The following is a 21,468-nucleotide window of genomic DNA, read 5'->3' as shown; positions in this document are numbered from 1 at the left end:
TTTCAAAAGCAAAAACCAGTTCATACAAATGTTCAGTTTTCCTGATCAGTAAACCTCCTTAAGTAAAACCTCATGCGTGGTGGCAGCTCCTGTTTGACCAACAAGCTTGGAGATTTCAATCTGCTTGCTGGAAATCTGCCTGGCCCCATGAGAGAAAAGGAATCCACTTTTGCAGATTGCGCGATTGGTATCACTGACCACAAAAGCTACAAATTCCTTAACTGACCTGGTTGAACTGCTATGGCTACGCCAGCATCTTTATGCTTTCAAATATCTAAATGGCATTTTGTAGCATTTCTCTTTACTAGAGTAATATGTTGTGTCAGTTAATTTTCTTTGAGCATCTAATCACTGATTGTGTCATTTCTGTAATAAAGTTTATGTTTTCGCTTTGAACGTTACTTGATCACAATAATTTTCTAAAACATCAAAAAGGTAATGTGACTTTCATAAACTTTATCTTTTACATCAATTCTACCGTTTTTCTGAACAAATTCTGTAATAGTTCTCTGTCACTAAAAAAAAAGATTGATAAAAATTTAAGGGACAGATATCCTTGAAAAGGTATTTCTATTATAGTAGAAGTGAACATCAGGAGTAAAATGGCTCCATATACTGTTCTTTTGTGGGATTTGAGAATGACTTGTCCAATATATAATTCAGTTTATAAGTGTAGCCAAGTTATTTTCCCCCTGAAAAGCCTGTTTTCTTAAGAGCTGCTCTTATATACCTTCTTTATTGTGATTCCCTAACAGTTGACCTAATGGTTAATTGTAGTAAACTAGTAGGAACACCCCAATAATTAATTAGCTGAGACTGGCTTTGTGTCTAATACCAAAGAACATATTTTCACAAAGAAGTTTATTTATTCTTATTCTCTGTCTCTGCCTTAGGAAAAAAAAAACTATCATTTACCATCAGATTTAATTTCAAAGATAAGGCATAAACTCATAGTAAGGAAAGAAAAAAAAATAGCAGCTATTAAATAAACTATACGCAGGAAGGCTGCATAGTGTAGAGTTAGGATCTAGAACTCTGGACCTAGACTATCTGTTCAATCCTGGTCCCATCACTTACTTGCTGTGTAACATTGAGCAAATTATTTTATCTATTTCAGTTTGCTGATTTTTAAAGTGAGGATCGTAAAAATTGTGTCTATCTCAAGAGCTGTTGTGAAGATTAGTCTATACATGTGAGGTATTTAGAATTTAGTGCTTTCTGCACTGATTCTTATTCTCTCCTGGGCTCACACATGTGCCTCCAAACTACGTGGAGATCTTATAGAAGGCTTCCTTAAGGAAGTATATTATAGAAGAACATTACTTGATCACAATAATTTTGATATGAGATAAAGCAATGGAATATTTCATGAGAAAATATGCAATGGATCAATTCCATCAATTGAGTGGATGTATTGTAAATTGATCTTGACTCTTCTATCACCTTTCCATTCTTAATTAGTCCATCAAAATTACCTGAAGAGTATCTCTTCAAAGTATCTCTCAAGTTCATCCAGTTTTCTGCAGGAGTGAGTGAAGGAATGGAAGTGGCTTATTCAGAATGGCAGATATAGCTGCCCAATTTATAGAGCTGAAAATGAACAACCTTTATCTAAATGCTTTCTGTTGAGGATTCTGCCACTTAAGATACTTGCCTTTATTTTTTCTTGGCATAGAATCCTTGAGGAAAACAACAACAACAACAAATTTTAAAGAGTATTCTGTAGACTCAAGTGCTCTCAAAAGGAAAAGATTTTAGCTAATCCAGCAAACTTAGTTTATAGCAATTCACTTACTTTCCAAAAGAATATTTTACCATCTTCGCTTTTAGCCCTTAGAGTATGCCTAAATTTAGACCAAATACAGTCCAAACTCTTTAGTTCTGACTTTACTCCTTCTGGGACTTCTGTTCATACTTTGGCTAATATAATGTTCCCTTGTTAACTGTAGGAATGTAGGAAAGTCTCAGAAATCATGAAAAAAAGACATAGCTGAAATCTTTGACCTTTCTTTCATGTATTTAATATCTATGAAGAAATTATGAAAAAATGAAGGTAAATAAAAATGATCCAAGGGATCTCTTCAGGTCGGATTTAATACATAAGCCTTCAAGAAGAAATGGTGAAAATCTTCAAGAATCTAATGTTGAAACTTCTTTTCCATAACCTCTTTGAAGCCCAACATAGGCTCATTCTTTAGCAAGACAACTGGTAGTGAGTGATGTTGGAAGTCTTGACTAATTTTGATTTGTATCAGGACACTTTTGTGGAAATAAAGAGATATTCAGGACAAAGACCCATTCAATAATATTAACTCACGGGAATCATTCAGAAGGGTCCTATGTTCCCATATCACCCTTCCATCTTGGGCTAGGTTTCTTTAAAACAGGCTGAGCAAGTCTGCTGATTAAAGAAAATCCAGAGACTGGTAAGAAATAGAAATCTCATCAAATAAGAAGTTCAACAAGAATAAGATAATAGTTTTGATGTTAGTAATGTAGAAATAATAGAGCACCCATGATTTATTTTAAATAAATTCACCTCCATCATGAGAGTAATCCTGTTATATGAGTCTTGATAGATTAAAGATCGCATCACTCCCCACAATCCTGGCTAAATGTTGTAGATCAATAAAGTGCTGTGTGACTAATTGCTTAAAGTGCTTTTATTTTAAAGCATGGATTTACAATTTATAAGCATACTGTAATAGGCACAACTTGCATTATGACCAAGAGAAGCAATTTATTCCACTACAACTTTTAAAAACTCTAAGTAGATGAGACAGTCTCCACACATCCCTTCAAATAGCCTCTCCTCACAGCCAGCCTAAGTTAGATGGGAGGATGTACATAGGAGAGGAAAAAAATATCATGGAAGGCATTTTTAAAGAGCACTAACCTTTCTTATCCCAGGTTAAAGGATAGCTGGATATGTGAAACTAGCTTCTATCTATAACCTCAGGGATATTGGGAATGGAGTCTATTCTAAATCTAAAAAAATCAGCTTCTAGGCTGATTTTTTAACCTTAATCAAGATAACTACCAACTAAGCCCTCTGAGATTTATGACTTAAAGCTAAATAAGATGGAAGAAATAATTATTTGTTTGGGGTTTAGTTTTCCCCAATTCAACCAGTCTACAAATTTGTCAAACAATATTTATATTCTATTATTATGAACATCTAAAGATTCCTAGAATTTTAGATTCTGCATTCCACCAGTATTTACCAAATCTGCTTTCTGTAGCAGGTAACTACTTGCTAATAATTATATATTCGGCTTGATGAAGACTGTAAGTAGTTTCCGTCTCCATGGGGAAAATGAAGAACAAAATCAAAGGGGACATACTCTCCTGACTCTATCTTCTGTACATGGAAACTCATACAAAAAAAGTCTTCTCTCCACTGAAGAATTTGATCATAAACACTAAAAATTAGGAAACTTGTGATATTTGCCATCTCTAGGTTAGAGACAATTTATTGCTCTTGTTGTGGATGAATATGCAAGGAAAACAGTGCAATTTGAAATCCCTCATGTCTACAGTGGATGGTTGGTTGTGATATTGCAGGGTGGAGAGTCAGAAATCATTGACACAAAAATGGTAACAGGGTTTTCACTAATTGACAGCTTTTGATTTTTTTAAGCATAGATACTCACCCCAGTCACATATTTATGCTGGATTTTAAATTGAACAGTTTACTCCTGGAGTCACAAATCATTATTATTTCTCCTCCATGGTATTAACAAGAAAACATTCGATGCCTTCTTGTAGCCTTTTGCTTTGAAATCCTCCTGAGTGTAGGATTTGTGTGACCCTGGTATCTGAGTCCTTAGCCTGTCTCCTACTGCAGGTTTTACTACACAGAGTGGCAGCAAAAAGAGTTTTATTTCTTAGAAAATGCTTCTCACAGTTCATACTATCAAACTACTCATTCTTCTCTGAAGAGCTGAATTTTGAATCCTAGTAGCTTGTCAGAAAAATGACATGTTTACTCTACACTTCTCAACTTGAAACTTTGCAATTGTATCTCTTCAAGCAACAAGGAATGTTTTCACTCTTTCAAATCCAATGGAAACTTGTCCCTTTGGGTCAGGGTGTTAGCACTTTGTGACCAAACTCTTTGGTTTAGTAGTGAAGTACATGGCTCGGGGGTTGAAGGTCCAGCTCTGCTCCTTAGATGATATGTGACCTTGGGCAATAAAAATTGTTGGGGGGGGGATTAAATGATAAAATATATGAAGCACTTAGCATAGTGTAAATATTCTCTAAATGTTTATTGTTTTTGCTGTTGCTGCTAATATTATTAATAATAATTTGTCATTCTTATGCATTAATTTATATTCTTTCTTACTCAGATCACTCATTACTGATTTAATAAACCAATATATAACAATATGATGTTAGAATACATATGGACTAATTTTAACAAGGATTGTAAATTGTAATTGCTGTATTATTCCCACTTGATGATTTTGTTTCTCATCCACTCTTGTTACTGGTGAGTTCTTTATCCTTAGTGTTTTTCCCATTGTAAAAGGTTCTCTCAAAAATTTTAAGAACCAGTGAATTAGTTATATTCCTCTTTTAGTTCAGCCTATTCTTTTCACTCTGTTCTGTTCTAATCTAGTCCTAAGTAACAGAATATTAAATCAGAAGTTTAAGCCCAGAGTCTAAGATGTCAGAAATCCTGTGAGACAGGAATTTCAAAGAAGATTCAAAGCCAATTATAGGATGCTTATGATCCTTACCCAACTCAAACAAATGAAAGGGGCAGGTTGTTAACGGTTCAAAGGATTTGTGAGAAGATTTTCTTTAAGGAGCTATCTGCTGTTGGGAAAGGTGTAGAAATGCTTACCTCTTTAGCTCAAATCAAGAGAAGAGAACTGCACCAGGACCCTCAGGGATATTGGGAATGGAGTCTAATTCTTAAGTGAAATGTAAAAGAGTAGCTGGTGACAGATGAGCCATGCGAGAGGCAGCTATGTAAGTTTCAGTCTTTCCTCATGTAATTTATGGGAACAACTGCCTCACGAGTGTTTTGTGTGAACAAATGTGGCCCACTCATTTTTGGAAGGATGGAGGGACCTCAGCAGATAGAAGCTAAAGATACAACAATAGAATCCCCCCGGGGGTGGTGAACATTGTACAGGAACCCGAGTTTCACGTGCACACAGCAAGGTGGTGAGACATCTCTAGGCATGGCCTCTGGCAAGAAGTCCCTGAAGAGCCTGTGAATGTGTTCACAGGAGAATTAGCTCCAAACACCTGCCAGGTCTAGCGAGTACGAAGCCATCTTACCACGGTGCTGGTCAGGTAGGAACTTGGCTTCTCCTCTCAGCCCTTTCTCTCCCTTGCTCCGGCTCAGGAGTCAAGGCAGCCCGTTGCGGGAGAGTGAAACAGAAACATCCACCATTCCCCCTGCCATACACCATTTCTGGGCTCTGCCACAAACTCAAAGTTGGAAAGGAATCTTCTGTGATTTTTGTTTTAAGATTGATGTGTAATATATGTGACCAGACTAATATCAGAATCAAGACTTTGGCAACTTAATGGTATCACACAATGTCTTTATTGTCTAAGGATGATTGCAAAAGTGATGATACTACCTGAAAATTTCATCCTGGGATAGAAGATAACTTTCCCCTTTGAATATATTTTATTTTTTTTAAAGATTTTATTTATTTACTTGAGAGAGAGAATGAGAGATAGAGAGCACGAGAGGGAAGAGCGTCAGAGGGAGAAGCAGACTCCCCGCTGAGCGGGGAGCCCGATGTGGGACTCGATCCCGGGACTCCAGGATCATGACCTGAGCCGAAGGCAGTCGCTTAACCAACTGAGCCACTCAGGCGCCCTGAATATATTTTAAAGAGAAAGCAGGAAACAAAATAATTTTTCTTTGTACTAACACCCCATAAGATTTATATATTAATTTTATAACCTCAATAAAAAAATCAGTTGCAACTGAGACAACAGGCTTACAATATATGTTAAAGAAATTATCTCAAAGATAACTGGTGTAAAGCTTAACTGTTAATTTACACACACACACACACACACACACACATATTTTTTTTGAGAGAGAGAGAGAGGGAGAAAGAGTGCGTGAGGAGGGCAGGGAGGGGCAGAGGGAGAGGGAGAGAGAATCTTAGGCAGACTCCTTGCTGAGTGCAGACGGCCCCTTGGGGCTGGATCTCACGACCCTGAGATCACAACCTGAGCAGAAACCAAGAGTAAGATGCTCTACCGACTGTGCCATCCAGACGCCCTTAATTCTTAGTATATTTTTGATCAAATTTCAAACAGAAAGAGCATGCCATCATATATGACTATTCCTGAAATATCAAAGTATTTTGAGTAACTGACTCAAAAATCAATTTCTGCTAATTTTGTTTACTTTCTTTTTCACATAAGACGCTTTTATCTATACACTTTGCTTTATATTTTTATTTTTGATAGATTCTCTGCAACCTCTCTAGAAATGTTGGCACATTATCCACATTAATTTTTTTTCTTCAAGGTTTATATACAAGATGAGTAATTCTTGAATTATAAATTCCGTTAGTGTGTTTTGGCAGATTATGTCTTATCTTAAAAATTACTATTCTCTCAATAGTCATTTGTTTAAATTCATAGCAACTAAGGGGTGTGTGGTAAAAGACACTGATCATTAGAGCATTTGTTTAAAACAATTTGTTTTAAAAAATTCAGGAAAGGGGTGCCTGAGTGACTCAGTCGGGTAAGCGTCCACTCTTGATTTCGGCTCAGGTCATGATCTCAGGGTGTGAGAATCAAGCCCCACCTCGGGCTTGTGCCAGGCCTGGAGCCTGCTTAAGATTCTCTCTCTCTCTCTCTCCCTCTCCCTCTGATCCCTACCCCCCAAAATTCAAGAAAAGCATGCATAATTTTTATGTTTGATTTAATAGATGTTTAAACATGTCTCATCTATTTCAGTTCTGTATTACCAGAATAAATTGCAACTTCACAACGTTGTACTATCACCAGACGATGCCTTATTGTACTTTATAAATCCGTGGTCTGAAAAGGAAGTATTTAGTATCTTTGGAGAAATGTACCACAAAATCCATTGTAAAACTGAATCTTCAACATGTGGCTAAATTGCTTTAGATTCCTGACCTTATTAGTTTTTTTCCACAGGCTTATTTTGTTTTTGTTTGTTTGCATGTTGTAGGTGAATCCGATCTTCATAAGAACTCAGAAGATGTAGTAAACACTGAAGAAAAACATGCGGATACACATTCATAGGTTTGAAATACCTTAAAGGCTTCTGTCAGTTTAAACATGAGAGGTAACTTTATTTTTTAGACAAGAAACCTAATTTCTGAAATGAATGGTTTGTAGAATATCATTAGAGACAAAGTTATCTCATTTCATTGTCCTCCTGGAATCTTTTTAAAAAATCTCTATTTTCTGAAGCAAAATCTTACATATTTACTTTTTCAAAGAGCTTAATTTGCTCATCAATAAAACATATACTTAGTGAGACATTTTAGTCCTTTAAAAATAATAATGTGTAGGCTATGGAGAGGTTTAATCCTGATCTCTCTTTCTACTTCATGTAGGAAATACAAATGTTTACATTGGATGATAATAACAAAGCAAGTACATATTATGAAACAAACATCAATGTTTGTTAAAATCTATAGACGTTTGCATCAATTGTTCTCTTTTTAAAAATTCAGCTTCTAGGGCTTGCCCTCGATCCACCAAATTCTTAACTCTGGGAATGAAGCCTTGGAAATCGGAATTTTTAATAATCCTGTCTGTGGTATTTCTGTACCCTATAGTTGAGAACCATTGTCTTGGGCCTACAGGGGAAGTGCAAGCTACTGGAAGGGAAGGATGTGTACTTATAGTGGAGATGTCTTAGTGTCTCTTTAAAAAGAAAGAAAGAAAACTCACCTGTTATAATGAGTCCTGCTGTTGGGGTGATGATGGGGACAAGAGAAAATGCTGAGGGGACCATAGACAAAGTCTTTTGAGATGTTATTGGTAGCTCCTCACATGTTGCTTTAGATACAGAAGAGTTAAGCTGTGACTGGCTTTTCAGATGATACATCTTGCAGTATTCTTGAGTTGGTCGTAAGACTGTCTTTTATTGATAATAGTTTCATTAATGGTTACTCTCAAGTGTCAGGCCCTGTGGTGAGCATCTTACATGTGTTAATCTCACTTAGTCCTCTCAACAATTTCAGAATTGGTGATTGTGATTCCTATTTTACATATGAAGCTTGGGTAGAAATCAAGCCAGCAGAGTGGCTGTGCAGCAACTAAAACCCATGTGTGTCTATAGCAATTTCTCTTCATACCCTCCACCCAGACTATAAATTTATTACCTTTGGAGCTCATGGCTGTTTCAGAGGAGTTCTCAGGTTCTGATGATATATGATGGACCCTCCAGGTATATTTTAGGGAAAACTAAATTCAGTGGAGTATTTATAGATGTTTTCAGTACAAAAAGTTTTTGTTTTTTGTTTTGTGGGTTTGTTTTGTTTTGTTTTTTGGTCAAATAAATACTATTAGGACATGGAGTTAAGCAAAATTAAGCAAGAGTCTTTCCTACTGGATGTCATCAATCCAGTGCACATTATGAAGCTTCAAAAGAAAAGTCTTTTTTTTTTAAAGATTTTATTTATTTGACAGAGAGAGCACAAGCAGAGGGAGAGAGAGGGAGAAGCAGGCTCCCTGCTGAGCAAGGAGCCTGATGTGGGACTCGATCCCAGGACCCTGGGATCATGACCCGGGCCGAAGGCAGTCGCTTAACCGACTGAGCCACCCAGGCGTCCCGAAAAAAGTCTACAAGAAGCTTTTCTTATGCATTTCTGATATGGAACTGGAATACTTAGGAACATTTTCCAAAAATTGTGTGCAGGGAACACAGGTCACCAGTACATTGGTAAAAATGACTGTCCAATCTATGAAGATGCCTAAGGCAAAAAATATACATATCTGTAAAATTCTGGCATCTCATCAGTAAAAGGTTTCGGTGGGATTCAACTGGCAGTTAATGAAGACTTTTTTCTTTTTTTCAAATAAAAAACCCCGAAGCTGGAAGGATTTGAGACCCACTCAAACAGTGGTGTTCAAACTCAAGCAGGCTGTTAGACAATTTTTCTTTCCATCAGCACTAACCAAATCCGGTAGTTTACTTCTCAATTTGAGAAAGCTCTGCCTTCAGTGCACAGTCTTCCAGAAATCATGGCCTTTAGTAGGTGAAATTTATATGCCTTCAAGAAATAGGCAGATCTCTTAAATATGGGAAGTAGAAAACCAACAGGAGTGGGGACAATTGGTTACTTGTGACTCAGGCCCAGTATCTGGGAGAAGAGAGCAGTGGTCAGCCTTGGAAACAGAAAGGACACAAGTGCACCCGACCTGAAGGTGGCAGCCAGCCACTCTTTGCCTCCAACAAATTTTCACCATGTACAAATTAGGGACCCGTGTTTCCAGGTGTTTCCATTGGCTAAGAGATTTTTTTTTTTTATGGAAAATCTTTCCATTTTTAATGTTGGCTCAAAGTTTTTTGAAACCCTGTGTAGACCAAACAAAATATATGTGAAGGTCAGATTTTGCCTACAGGCTCCCAGGTATTAACCACACCTTTATGACCTGTAGCTAATTCTTTCACTGGCCTCCATCATGGAAAGTATAGATTTTATGGCAGCCTGGCCATATCTCTGAGAGCCATTGCCTACTTTATTCTCAGTGTGTGGGCCCCAGTATGGGATATTTTCTCAGGAAACACTGAAGTCTAATTCAACATGCACCATGATGAAACCTCATCAATCAACGTGCAACACTATACTTAGGGCAAGAAATCAACCTTTGAATCTACTTTTCACATTGCTGTATAACTTCACTATTAATTCTAAGACATTTCTGTCCACAGAACTATTTTGTTTTGATTACTTTTTCAAAATGTTTTTGTTAATTAGAGTGAATGCGATTGGAACTGGATATACAATGCCATGCTGCTTTATTATTTAAAAAGAGGCTGGAATGTAATTTATTATATTGTCTTCCCTGAAGGATATGCCAGAGATTTCTGGTGCTCCAAGAGCAAACCATTATCAGACCTGGTACTCCCTGGTGGGGGAAGTGTTCTCCGTTCCTACCAATGCCTGCTCTTTAGTGTTGAGTATACCGTCTAAGAAGAGGTCAAAGCCTGATGGATTGTGGGCTGGATTTAGTCTGTGCATTTGCTTGGTTGACTCCCACATTGATTTAAAATTTTTTTAAATATCTTTAAACAGGACTGAATGCTCTTGAGTTCACTACAGTCCTTGTGACTCACACAGGCCCACTTACCTCATTTATACTGTCTTCTAGGCTTGTATAGTTCCTTGAGTATGTGACCTCTGATCCAAACAATCCAAATTTTTACTGGAATTGAAATATACAAACATACACGCACATGCACATACACACAAAGAGAAGAACTAAGATAGAAAACCAATTATCTATTATATGCTGATAAATCCCTTATTTCTGACAAGGTTTATAAAGTCCCATGTGACACTACCACACAGTAATTGATGCATGTATATGACTAAAACTTGATCTTCATTTTCATTTGGATTTTATTTCAGGATAATGAGAACAGGACTAAAACATCCTAAATCCTCAACTGTCTACAACATTATGTTCTCCTTTTTCAACACACACCTGGATCAGGCCATTTTAATGGACTTCTAGAAGGAACTTATACTAAGAAGAACATAAATTCTGAGCCAGTAACTCCGGCCAAACAAATACATTCAAAATTGCCATCAAGAGTTTTTGGCCAGTGTTTCTGCCATTGTCTTTCCTCCAAAAAACAGTCTTGGAGGAAATGTTTTGATTGTTTTGATCCAGCTTTTTCCAGCAAGTCTGAGAAATTTTTAAGACAAAAGGTGGATAGTTTAAAATTTTCAACACTCTGAACCCAGTTATAGCGCGGGTGACCTTGCGACACATGGGCAAAAGATGAGGCATTTTAAAAATTTTCTTTCTTGTATTGTTTTATGCAGACTTCGATAGTTACCAATATTGCAAGGTTTTAAGTAAAAGGAAAGCAAAGCAAAATATGGAAAACAATTTTTTTGCAGCTCTGAAGAACGGGGTATTTAGATTGTCCTTATTTTAAATACACGGAAGCAACATGAGAGGTCAGGCTGTTCAGAAGCTGTGGTTGAAGTCCTGTGACAACAGTGGAGCTTTAGCCTGGCTCTGTGACCCGATGACCATTGTAACTCTCAAGCTGGGAATCCACAGTGAAACCCATCCCTGAAACCAGCGGACCACCTTGCATCCATCCCTGTGGTTTCAAAGCGTGAAAACGTCACCCATATGGGGGTCATCACAATGCAAGTCACACGTTACCTACACTCCAGGATGACAAGAAACTTCAGCCATTGTTGGAGACAGGTGTTAGAACTGAGAATGGAATTTGCCTTCTGGGGTGTTGAACCCACTAGGACGTAACAAAATATATTACAGGCCCAGGGATAAGTGACAAGAAGTGTGTGTGTGTATTGAAAAATATCTATGAAAATGGAAACCCACACTTTTCTGTACAGATAATATTATTTGGCGTGACTTTTTGATTCTACTACACAGAAACAGACTGCAGCTCTTGGAAACTCAGCTTGCTTGCTATGTTTTGCCTGAGCATGTGCAGAGCCTTTCCTTTGCTCCAAACTGAAGAACAACTTTTGTTAGTTATTAGCTGACAAGAAAGGTCAAGCACAGTTAGGGGCTGTAACTTTTCACTGTACAAACACTTCAGTGATTCTGAGATGAATCTATCTTTGTGAAAGGTAGAAGCTGGATGGAAAAAATCAAAAGTAGCCATCAATTAAAGAACAGAGTGAAGGAGAATCCACCCATACTATCCGTTTTCTGTTGCACCTGCTTTTTTCTTGGGTTCCACAATGCTAAGCAATATTTTAAAAATTGATATAATCAGAAGCTTTTAAGTCTGAGTGATGGGATTTTAGAACCCACAACTTAGATCTCCTTTAATGTGTAAGCCATATTCTATATGCATATTAGGTATGCATTGTTCTAATTTAAGATATATTTGTGCATAGACTGTGTATAAAATGCTTTTAAATGTTCTGTGAATAAGGTCCTTAGTTTTTGGTTCACCTGAATCTTGTGTAGAACTCAGCTAAATAATTGATTTGTATCATAGACATTATAATGCAATTGGTATTTTAAATGTAAGCAGTACAAATTGATTTTTGATGACATGTTGGGGGAGATTTATAGATATGTACATCATGGTGACTTTGTCTTTTAACAATGGACTTTTTATTTCTATTTATGAAGAAATTATAACTACTGCTTTCAATGTCTTTTTAAAAATAGCTATTTACCAGCTAGGAAATATTCTGCATTTAAAATAGAATCTGACTGGGAAGTGTAATTACTTTTGTTCTTATTTGAGCCAGTTGTCTTTCGGTAAAGCTAGAGAATCTCTCCAGGGAGAAGTAAATTGAGACACTGCTTCTCAAGGGTCATAGGAAACTTGTCCGCTTTGCTCCTATTGATATTTTAGGACCTATAGACTGTTACTAAAAAAAAAAAAAAAAAAAAAATAGAGAAATACAATGAATTCATCAGTTTCTGTATATGGCCTCTCCCCTAATTTTCCGGGTTATTTAACTTATAAAGCACCGTGACTGAATTTCTGGAGGGAGAGGAGAAAACACGCTCCACTTCTTCCGAAGAATTGTCATGCTGTTGATGCGCTTTTTCCCTTCCTCATCTCCCTTCCTCTCTCCTTTCCCTCCTCCCCCTCCCCTTCCTACTCTCCTTCTCATCTCCCTTCTTCTTTCTTGCCTTCTCTCTAAGACAGCGATGAATTAGTGCCAACTGGCAGGAGTCAGCGCGGAGGTCCCCAGTGCCCATCCCTTCCACACATATCAGTGTTGCCCGAGTCCCCCCTGAAGCCAGGGTGGGTGAGTCGGGCAGTTCTGTCTCCCATGTCCGGCTTTGCATTTTTATTCTCAGCTACACAACATATATCTAACAATCTCATATGCCTTTTTATTTAACCAGTAGCTCTTTTATTTCATTTTTAACATTACAAGCTACAATTCTTGTTTTTACTCTGCTGTAATTCTCTGTATTTCCTATTATATATGATTGTTCAATAAATCATACTTGAGGGAAAATATTGTGAAACATTTGGTGTCTATAAAATTCAATTTGATGGGGCATTGAAAAGTTGGGGGAATCAGGGAAAATCAGGTAGATATCAGTTTTGATATGAGTTCTGTCAGAAAATGGTTTTTGCTCTATTAAAAAACAATTCATTGAACATTTATTATTGCAACTGTTATTCGTAAGCTCCTGGCTAAATGCATGTTGCAGAGAGGAATGTGGAAACCCGCCCGAATCTTAGCTCTCTAAATTTCATCTCTTATAGTGGAGATATTCATACACATAAACAACCAAAATGTCACATATAAAAGTTACCCGGTGCGAGTAAAATGCAGCTCTGGGTATTAGGAAAGGTAAAAATTGCTTCCATCTTCCAGGCTTCTAGGAAGACTCCTTAGAGTGGATTGCACATGAGTTGATACCTCCTTTACAAATCATATTGAAGCTCATACTCATTGCCTATTTTCTATGGACAGCCTCTGTGAAAACACTTAACACATATTATCTCTAATCCTCAATAATCCAGCAAAGTGGGTTATCAATATGAGCAAAGAAACCAAGTCTTGGAGAAAGAGCGTAAGGCCAGATCTCAGGTGGCGGACTCCAGCCTGGATTTGCTTCTAGGTCTCTCTGGCACCAAAACCCCCTTCTTCTTTCTACTACATCTACGTAGCGTGGAGCAGAAGCACTGTGGAAAGGAAAGCTTTGTGAAGAACAAGGTGAATAAGGTAACAGCTGAGAATAATAAAGAAGCAAAGGGCATCAAGTTAAGGTGAAGACCTAGAGAGTTTCAACTAATTGAATTAAGAGTAATTGGCACGGTATGTGACACCTCTCAGACTCCGGCTCCGCGGTGCCAAAGCACTCCATTAAAATATAAAAATGTATGTACTCATCAGATACATGACATTTAACTGAACTTTTTACTTTGTGTGATTCTATGATAAATTTCCACTTAATAGCAAAAAGCTTTCAAAGGCCATATTTTAATTCTGAAATACAATTTAGATATAAAATACATATTTCCTTTGGAAGCTATAAGCCTTCTGCCTTCTAATTGCTTTTCTAAATATTACAAAGCCTATCCACCATCTAATACAAGCCTTAAACAACAAAGACAATATATATTTTAGAGTCAAAAAACAAACACCTACTAATGTCCCCCATTACATACATGTGATTTCTTTGGAAGGAATCCCAAATATTTAAGATACAAATCCTTATGGACCAACATGTATATTTAAAGCTCTATTTGGGGCCATTTATCCTTTAGTAACATTAATAAATGTTTAGGTTATTTGCTTAAGATTTGTGATGTTTAGAGAGCTTCCTTTGCATCTCAGGCTGATATATTTTTTATCTCCAATAATTAAAGATACCATTATTTAGTGTTCCTTATAGTTTAGTATAGTCTCGCTACGGCATTAACAGCATTTTCTGATATTGTCTCTTACTCCCTACGAGTACTCTCTGAGGAGTTTTATCCCCATCTGTGGGTGAGAAGTCATGGCAGAGGGTGAAATAATTTGTGTAAGGTCACACAGCTGATCAGCGGGGGAGCCGGGATTTGAAGTCTAAGAGAAGGTGAGTCCCCAAACCATGAGGCTAGACTGCTTCTGGTCACTGAGGGAGGATCTGTCATGTCTTCTCCACCCACCACATCCATTACCTTCCTTTTCTCCCCTTCGTTCCATATCCGGACAGGATTGCCAGTGACCACCAGCAAGGGCCGGTGCACTTTGGTGAACCGTTGGATGTTTTACAGCAGAAAAGGTGCCTTTGATTTCTGTGGAAGGAAGAATTATTTTGCATGCCTCGTATGTGACTTTAAAAATGTGTTTTTTCAAATAACCTGCTGGGGTTCAGTCTAGACCTTTGCTACTTAGATGTGCTCCACCCCCCCCCCCCCCCGCAAACTTCTTAGAAGTGAACACTCTCAGGTCCCATCCAGACCTACTAAACTGGAATTGGCCTTTAAGAAGATAACTGGGTGATTCAGGTGCCTAGCACTGTTTGAGACAATAACTAAATATTAGGGAGATAAATCTAAACACCCACCAAGCACTCAAACATGGGCTGTTTTTCTCCACACTAGACAAGAGGCTCCAGAGTTCATGCTTTCACCATGGTACTGCTCTCAAAACGACTCCAAACCAAACCCCGGGAGATTGCCGAACAGGACGGATTCTGTGCGTTCTTCAGTTGTTGAGAACCTTGTTTCTCCTCGTCTGCACCGGGGTCGGCAAACGTTTTCTGTAGAGGATCGGGCAGCAAACACCAGCTTGGCAGGCCCCGTTTCATCGCGGTGTTTCTCTTCCTGGTGACCCCTTTCTTCCTCCTTCTCTTCCTTCCTCATCATTTTTTTCTTCTTCTTCCTCTTCGGTTTCTTCTTTTGTAACCCTTTAAAAATGGGCAGGTTATTCTCCGCTTGTGGGGGCGGGGGTGTCCGCGGGGCAGGTTTGGCGCACGGGCCTCTGCCGGGCTTGCCCCACTGCTGCTTTTTCCCATCCACGGAGCGCGAGACCCCGGGGTAGGAGGGTGAGGCTGCTGGTGCCCGCGGCGGTCACTCCCGGGGGCCGCCGCTTCCACGGGGCCTGGCGGCCCGCTGAGAACTGCGGACAGGAATGTTTCCGGGCACAGCACACACAGCAGTCCCGCGGGCCTCGCCGCGCACCTGTTCCCAGCCGTCGGCTGCGTCCGCCTCACCTGGAGGGGCTGCTGAACTCCAGGTTGCTCAGGCCCCGCCCCAGGGGGCGGACTCGCTAGGTGTGCGCTCTCGCTAGGGGCGAGGTGGGGCCCAGGGTGATGCGGCTACTGCTGGACTGGAGCGCTCCCTCTGAGGACCACTGGCTTACAGGTGAACCTCACACTCCCGGCCGTCACACTCAAAGCCCCGCAGCCTAACCCCAGCCTGTCTTTGGGTCACAGCTTGCATTCACTTCGCCAGTCCCTGTTCCTGATTTCCCCTCTGCCCTCGCACGGGACTCCTCCTCTGCAAGGGTCTTTGCCATTTTTACCTGTCACACTCTCCCCGCCGTCCCACCGTCCCCGGCCTCAGGGTGTCTGTACATTTGCTAGCTCTCCCAGAAAGCCTTTTCGCATTTCTCTGGGCAGGAGCCTCAGACCCTCCTCTAGATGCGCACTGAGCTTTCCCCTCCTTGCTCCAATACTGTAGCTCGCTCACCATGGCATTCACTTGCTGCCAGATTATAAGGTAGGGAAGCACTGTGCCTTACACATGGTAGGTGTTCAGGAAATACTTACGGAATAAGTAAATATGAATTAATGAATGAAGGCAGGCAGGAAAAGTTTATATTTAAAGTGTTTGACATATGATTGAGTTAATTCTTTTCAGATAACAGCTCTAGTTAATTCAATCAAAATGAGACTCACTTTTCAAGCACTTTAGATCTAAGTAATTCCAAAAAGCCATTTGTGTTTTTTCTCAGAGCAGACACATGGGGAGTGCATTAATTCTTAATTAATACTTAATAGCTGCTAAAAGCAAACCTGAATTCTATGAGAGAAACATTAAGATCTCTCCATCTGTCTCTTGTCTACCCTTGGGGAGATGGGTCTGCTGGTGCAGAGGTATATTAATTGTAGCTAATCTTACCAAATTTGCTAAGGAGAAAAGCTCACATTTCCTGGGTGATTTCTTATAGCCTCGGTGATTAATAATGGGAACCATACAAGCTTTGGAGCAGGAATGACCTCAATTCACAGTATGTTTTGGTAGCTGTTGGCCTTAAGTTTCCTAACCTCTCACCATGAACACTTTGATAGAATGACGAAATAACAGTGAAGAATATTTAAGGAATCTGGACAATACGTGACACACTGTTGGTTCTCAATTAACAGAAATTAATGTAATTATTTTATATTAATCCAGATGACATTATGTCTTGTTGAATTTTATGTGCAAGACCTGAGGCAAGAAATACCTTATCCAAGGACTGAATTTGACCCTCAATTCAATTTCAAATTTTGTCATGGTCTCTGTGATCTTGGACAAGCCTCAGTTTTCTCCTCTATGAAATGGAGATGTAAGCGTCCCTATTTTACAGAATTACTGGAATGATGAAATGGCCCATGTAAGATGCTGAGAATAATGACTGACACAGTTTTTTCTAAACTGAAATAGTATGAGCTGTAAAAATAAGAATCTACCAAGATTCTCCTTTAAAAGAATCATCCTCTTCTTATAAAATTCATTTGTGATTATAGTTGCAAGATCATAGCATGGCTTTCACTTCAGTAGCAATATCCTAAAAGTCCACAGGATGGGGAGATTTCTCCATGTAAGGAGTAGGCTAGCCATTCTATAGTAGAGAGCATATTATCATCAACTGCACGATTTATGTCCTTGCTGGAGGAGAGGAAAGGCAGAATTACACACATGCTAGAGAGACAGAGATAGAGGTGGAGATAGAGTAGATATAGATAGAGCTTGAGATATTAGTGTATATATTTATAGACATACCTCTATTGATATGTATGTCGATATATGTCATGCAGACGTTCAATTCTGGGGAAATTGTTTAATGCATATATTAAGAAGAAAAATATCAGCTTAAAGATAAAATAAGAATAACCTTTAGACTTCCAGGATGGCTTGCTAAATAAAACACATTATTAGACATCCAGGTGCACTTAGAAGCAACAATAGCAGTTTCTCAAAAGTTAAACTACAGGCACACATCCCAGCAAACTCCCACCGGTTTCACAGAACTTTCATTAGCAAAACAAAAAGGTCTTTCTCTGAAGGAAACAAAAAAAAAAAGGAGAGGACCTTTCATAGTGAGGAAATTGCCCATAAACAGACGCGTCCACTAAATGTGGTAAATCTAGAAGCCAAGTGGGTCAACACTGAAACCAGAATCTTTAAACCCACCACGGAGAAAAGGGGCTGCTGGAAAGAGCCGGCCGCAAAAGCCTCATTCAGATGGAGATGACTTGGCAGCCTGGGCAGGAACCTACTAAAGCGAGATGTGTGGCCAGGCCAGGGAGGGCGCGGGAGCAGGCCTTGCCTCTCCCTCAGGCTCCCCGTCTCTCAGGCTCCTTTCTCTTTCCACCTCCCGCCTGGCTACAGCCTGCTCCTCACCTTCTGTGGGAGGGTCCTCACTTTCTTCCTTTCATATACTTTCTTCTGCACGTCTTCCTCCATTCTCACCTAGCCTTTCCTTAACAGAGATAATATGGAAGTGATAACAGAGGGAAGTATTTATTTCATAGGGTTTTCAGTCTGTGCTTACTTTAATAGCAAGTGAGTTACATTATTTTCTCTTTAAAAAAAAGCTTCCCTTCCTATTTCAGCGCAGTTACATTATATATACACATTTGTACACGTGTATTTTTGTATACACATGTGTACACCTACATGCATACACACACGTATAAATTCTGCACACATTTTCATATATATGTATATATATATTCCTCAACAGAAAAATATTTTAACTCCAAATTACACAGGGAAAGAAAGATTTATAAAAATTAATACATTAATAGGAAAAAGGCATACAAATTTAGTTATGCTTTAAATCAAAATTTATTGATTTTTGGATTATATTTTCCCCAAAATATTGCATCAGATTATTTTATACCAATACAGCTTTTGGTAGTTTATGATGACAGTGTCTAATTTTTAATACTTCTCTGCCCATACTCTAAGAATTACTATTTTAAAAATCTCATTTAGCTATCAGTCGGTTCCCAAAGAAATAACTTGTTCCAGTGAACTGCTTCCTATGAAAACTCTATTTATAATGACAGTGAAAATAGGTAGCTCAGGCCTAGTATCCTCTGAAAGTCCAGGATAATTGCAGTAGCACAGTATGGTTAGTAGAAGTATAATTAATATTATAGTTCCTATCTTAGTCATCACTGGCCTTCATGTCAAGTTTAATTTTTAGACCACTGTTTTCAAAAGCAAATAAAGGATCCATATAGTATTTAAAACACTTGACAAATATAACAAATAAGTGACAATTTCAAAATAGGAAATCTATGTCCCATTAAGGCGAAAGAAGAATGATGAGAACAGCATCTGATAATGTAATTATGATTACAGAAACACATCCATAGAATTTATATGTCACGTAACCCGCCCATCTACTGCAGTGCCTTGACAAATGCCAGTCTCTTGAAAAAATAGAGAAGATATTCTCCTGCAAGAGATGGTCAACCATCTACGAGCTTTTTTTTTTTTTTAAGTTTTTATCATCTCATTGTTTTGATTCATCTAAAGCCATGGTCTACCTTTGCTACTGTAGGGGAGGAAAAAGGTTTCTGGCTTGTTCTGAAAGTTCAACTGACAAAGACAGACCAATAGGAAAAAAGCATACAGATTTATTTAATAGTTTTTAATAAGTTTTACATGACGTGGGAGGCTTCCTAAGGAAATGAAGATGCAAAGAAACAGATCTGAGTATTTTCGTGCTAGGATTGAGGAAGAATGGGTCACGGAAGACTAGAATAAGTTAAGGAGTATGAAGTGTAGTAAACTGGGGGGAACTTAGCAGTGCTTGTTTGTTCGGATTCTTCTTTGAGTCCCTTTGTCTTCAGAGACAAGGGTGCTCCTTTCTTCTGGCTATAAGCACTCCTCCTCACGTGAGGGTTTTAGGGCCTGTTTTAAGGAGAGGGGCAGAGGGAAGATGACCTTCCTGCTTCTGCCATTTTCTCAAACCCCTTCAGCTTACAATATTCAATGTGCCAGGGTGCCATACTTTGCAGTAGTTGGTCCTGAACCCCATCACTACTCTTGAGGGGAAAAAAGTTATTTTGAAACATCAATAAATTGATTCTTCAGTTAGCTTGAGGAGAGCAGCAGTTAGAATGTTCTCTTTGGTCCCTCCTTATGTAACATACTGTTTTTTAATGCCATAATATCTATAGTTTATGCCACAATTGTGCATTTAAGTCTATGATAATTATGCTTGTTTATATTATTTTTACTTTGGGGGCAATACAAATCTGGGAATGGTAAGTAAAAATTAGCATTCTTCAAATCCTGGGAACAGTGGGGCAGAGAAAGGGAAAGGCCATAACAACAACAACAAAAAATAGCAATTTGTGAAATGATTTTTCAGTTTATTAGAAATCAAGGAAAAGAAACTTAAAAAGATTGATGCCTTTTTCTTTAACAAAAGATTATACCCAACATTGTCATAAGCTCAGCAACTTTTTAGATATTAAAGATTGTTTTTTTAAAGCACGGATTTAAACATAAAAAATATTTTTAAATGAGTCACATAGTTTAAAAGGAGTTTCAAATTTGCTTCTTCTGTTGGTTAAAGGTCATTTTAATTTGAGGTCAATATCAAAGAATTAAAGTAGAACTCAGGGGCTTCTTTCTATTCCAGCATCATTAACAAAATTATCACTCTATGCTTTAAGCCTGAAATGTAGAAAATTTAATTCCAGTGCAATCTACAAGACACTCTAAGAAAATGCAAAAGCCTCTGGTTTTGAAGGAAGATGGGCTTTCCCATCCTAAAACCATCACAATTTCTCAAAAAGAGCATCAACAAATAGAAGGGTTTGTTGAATTATTAGTTCATTTAGGGCCATTTATTTTCTTTGGGCTCTAGTTTCCTGTCCTATAAAATGAATCCTACCTGTCATACATATTTAATATAATTATTAACTGAGAAACATAGGTGAGGCCACTTTATTAACTGTAAATAACTGAACCAGTATTAACTGGCAGGAGGGCAGCAACAATAACAGCTTTTTCACTTTTATAACTGATGCTTAAATAAATAGTTGGTGTGCAGTATATTATTAATATGTATTTGTGGAACTAAACTGAATCAAGACCAACGGATTTGAAAAATAAACAGAAGAATAAATAAGTATGATGGAATTTGAAAAGAAAGAAGGAAATATATTTGAAAGCCTCTCTATTGTAAAAGGTGGCTCAGATTCCAGAATTAGAAAAACAAAAAATGAATCGCTTTAAAAGTTACCCAAATTCAAGATCTCCCTTTTCGTAGTAGAGAAAAATAAATTAAAACCAAAAGGAACTTGGCAAATAGCATAGCATAAATAATTAGAAAAAAATATATAAAAGGACGGAACAATATCTGAAAAACATGTCAATATTTATGTACCAAATATCTAACGTGCTTCCGAAGGCAATCCAAGAGGAAGAAAATAAGACACAATGATGCAGGTGGAAGTGATGGTGGTGGTGGTGGTTTTGTGTTGGTATTTTTCCAAGCTCCCACAGGAACGCAGCACTGACAAGTCAGCTTCTGCTTGTTATCAACCCATTTTGCACCTGGTGGAGAAAAAGAAAAT

General features: G+C 38.2%; 1 protein-coding gene across 6 annotated transcripts in view; it reads left to right on the top strand.

Annotated features, from left to right (window-relative positions):
- PDE1A (phosphodiesterase 1A) overlaps positions 1-12,606 on the top strand; it is a 315,842-nt gene extending 303,236 nt beyond the window's left edge. For 5 of the 6 annotated variants that reach the window (XM_027591025.2, XM_027591024.2, XM_027591023.2 and 2 more), the window contains 2 exons: positions 7,187-7,303; positions 10,605-12,606. In XM_027591025.2, the coding sequence (XP_027446826.1) occupies positions 7,187-7,260 (74 nt within the window). In that variant the 3' untranslated portion in view covers positions 7,261-7,303; positions 10,605-12,606. The remainder of the gene's footprint in view (positions 1-7,186; positions 7,304-10,604) is intronic. The other variant, XM_027591026.2, reaches the window with a different exon arrangement.
- Positions 12,607-21,468: the final 8,862 nt, after the last annotated feature.

Source organism: Zalophus californianus, chromosome 3, assembly GCF_009762305.2.
Source record: "Zalophus californianus isolate mZalCal1 chromosome 3, mZalCal1.pri.v2, whole genome shotgun sequence".
Lineage (NCBI taxonomy): Eukaryota > Metazoa > Chordata > Mammalia > Carnivora > Otariidae > Zalophus > Zalophus californianus.
This window is presented reverse-complemented; position numbering and strand designations above follow the sequence as displayed.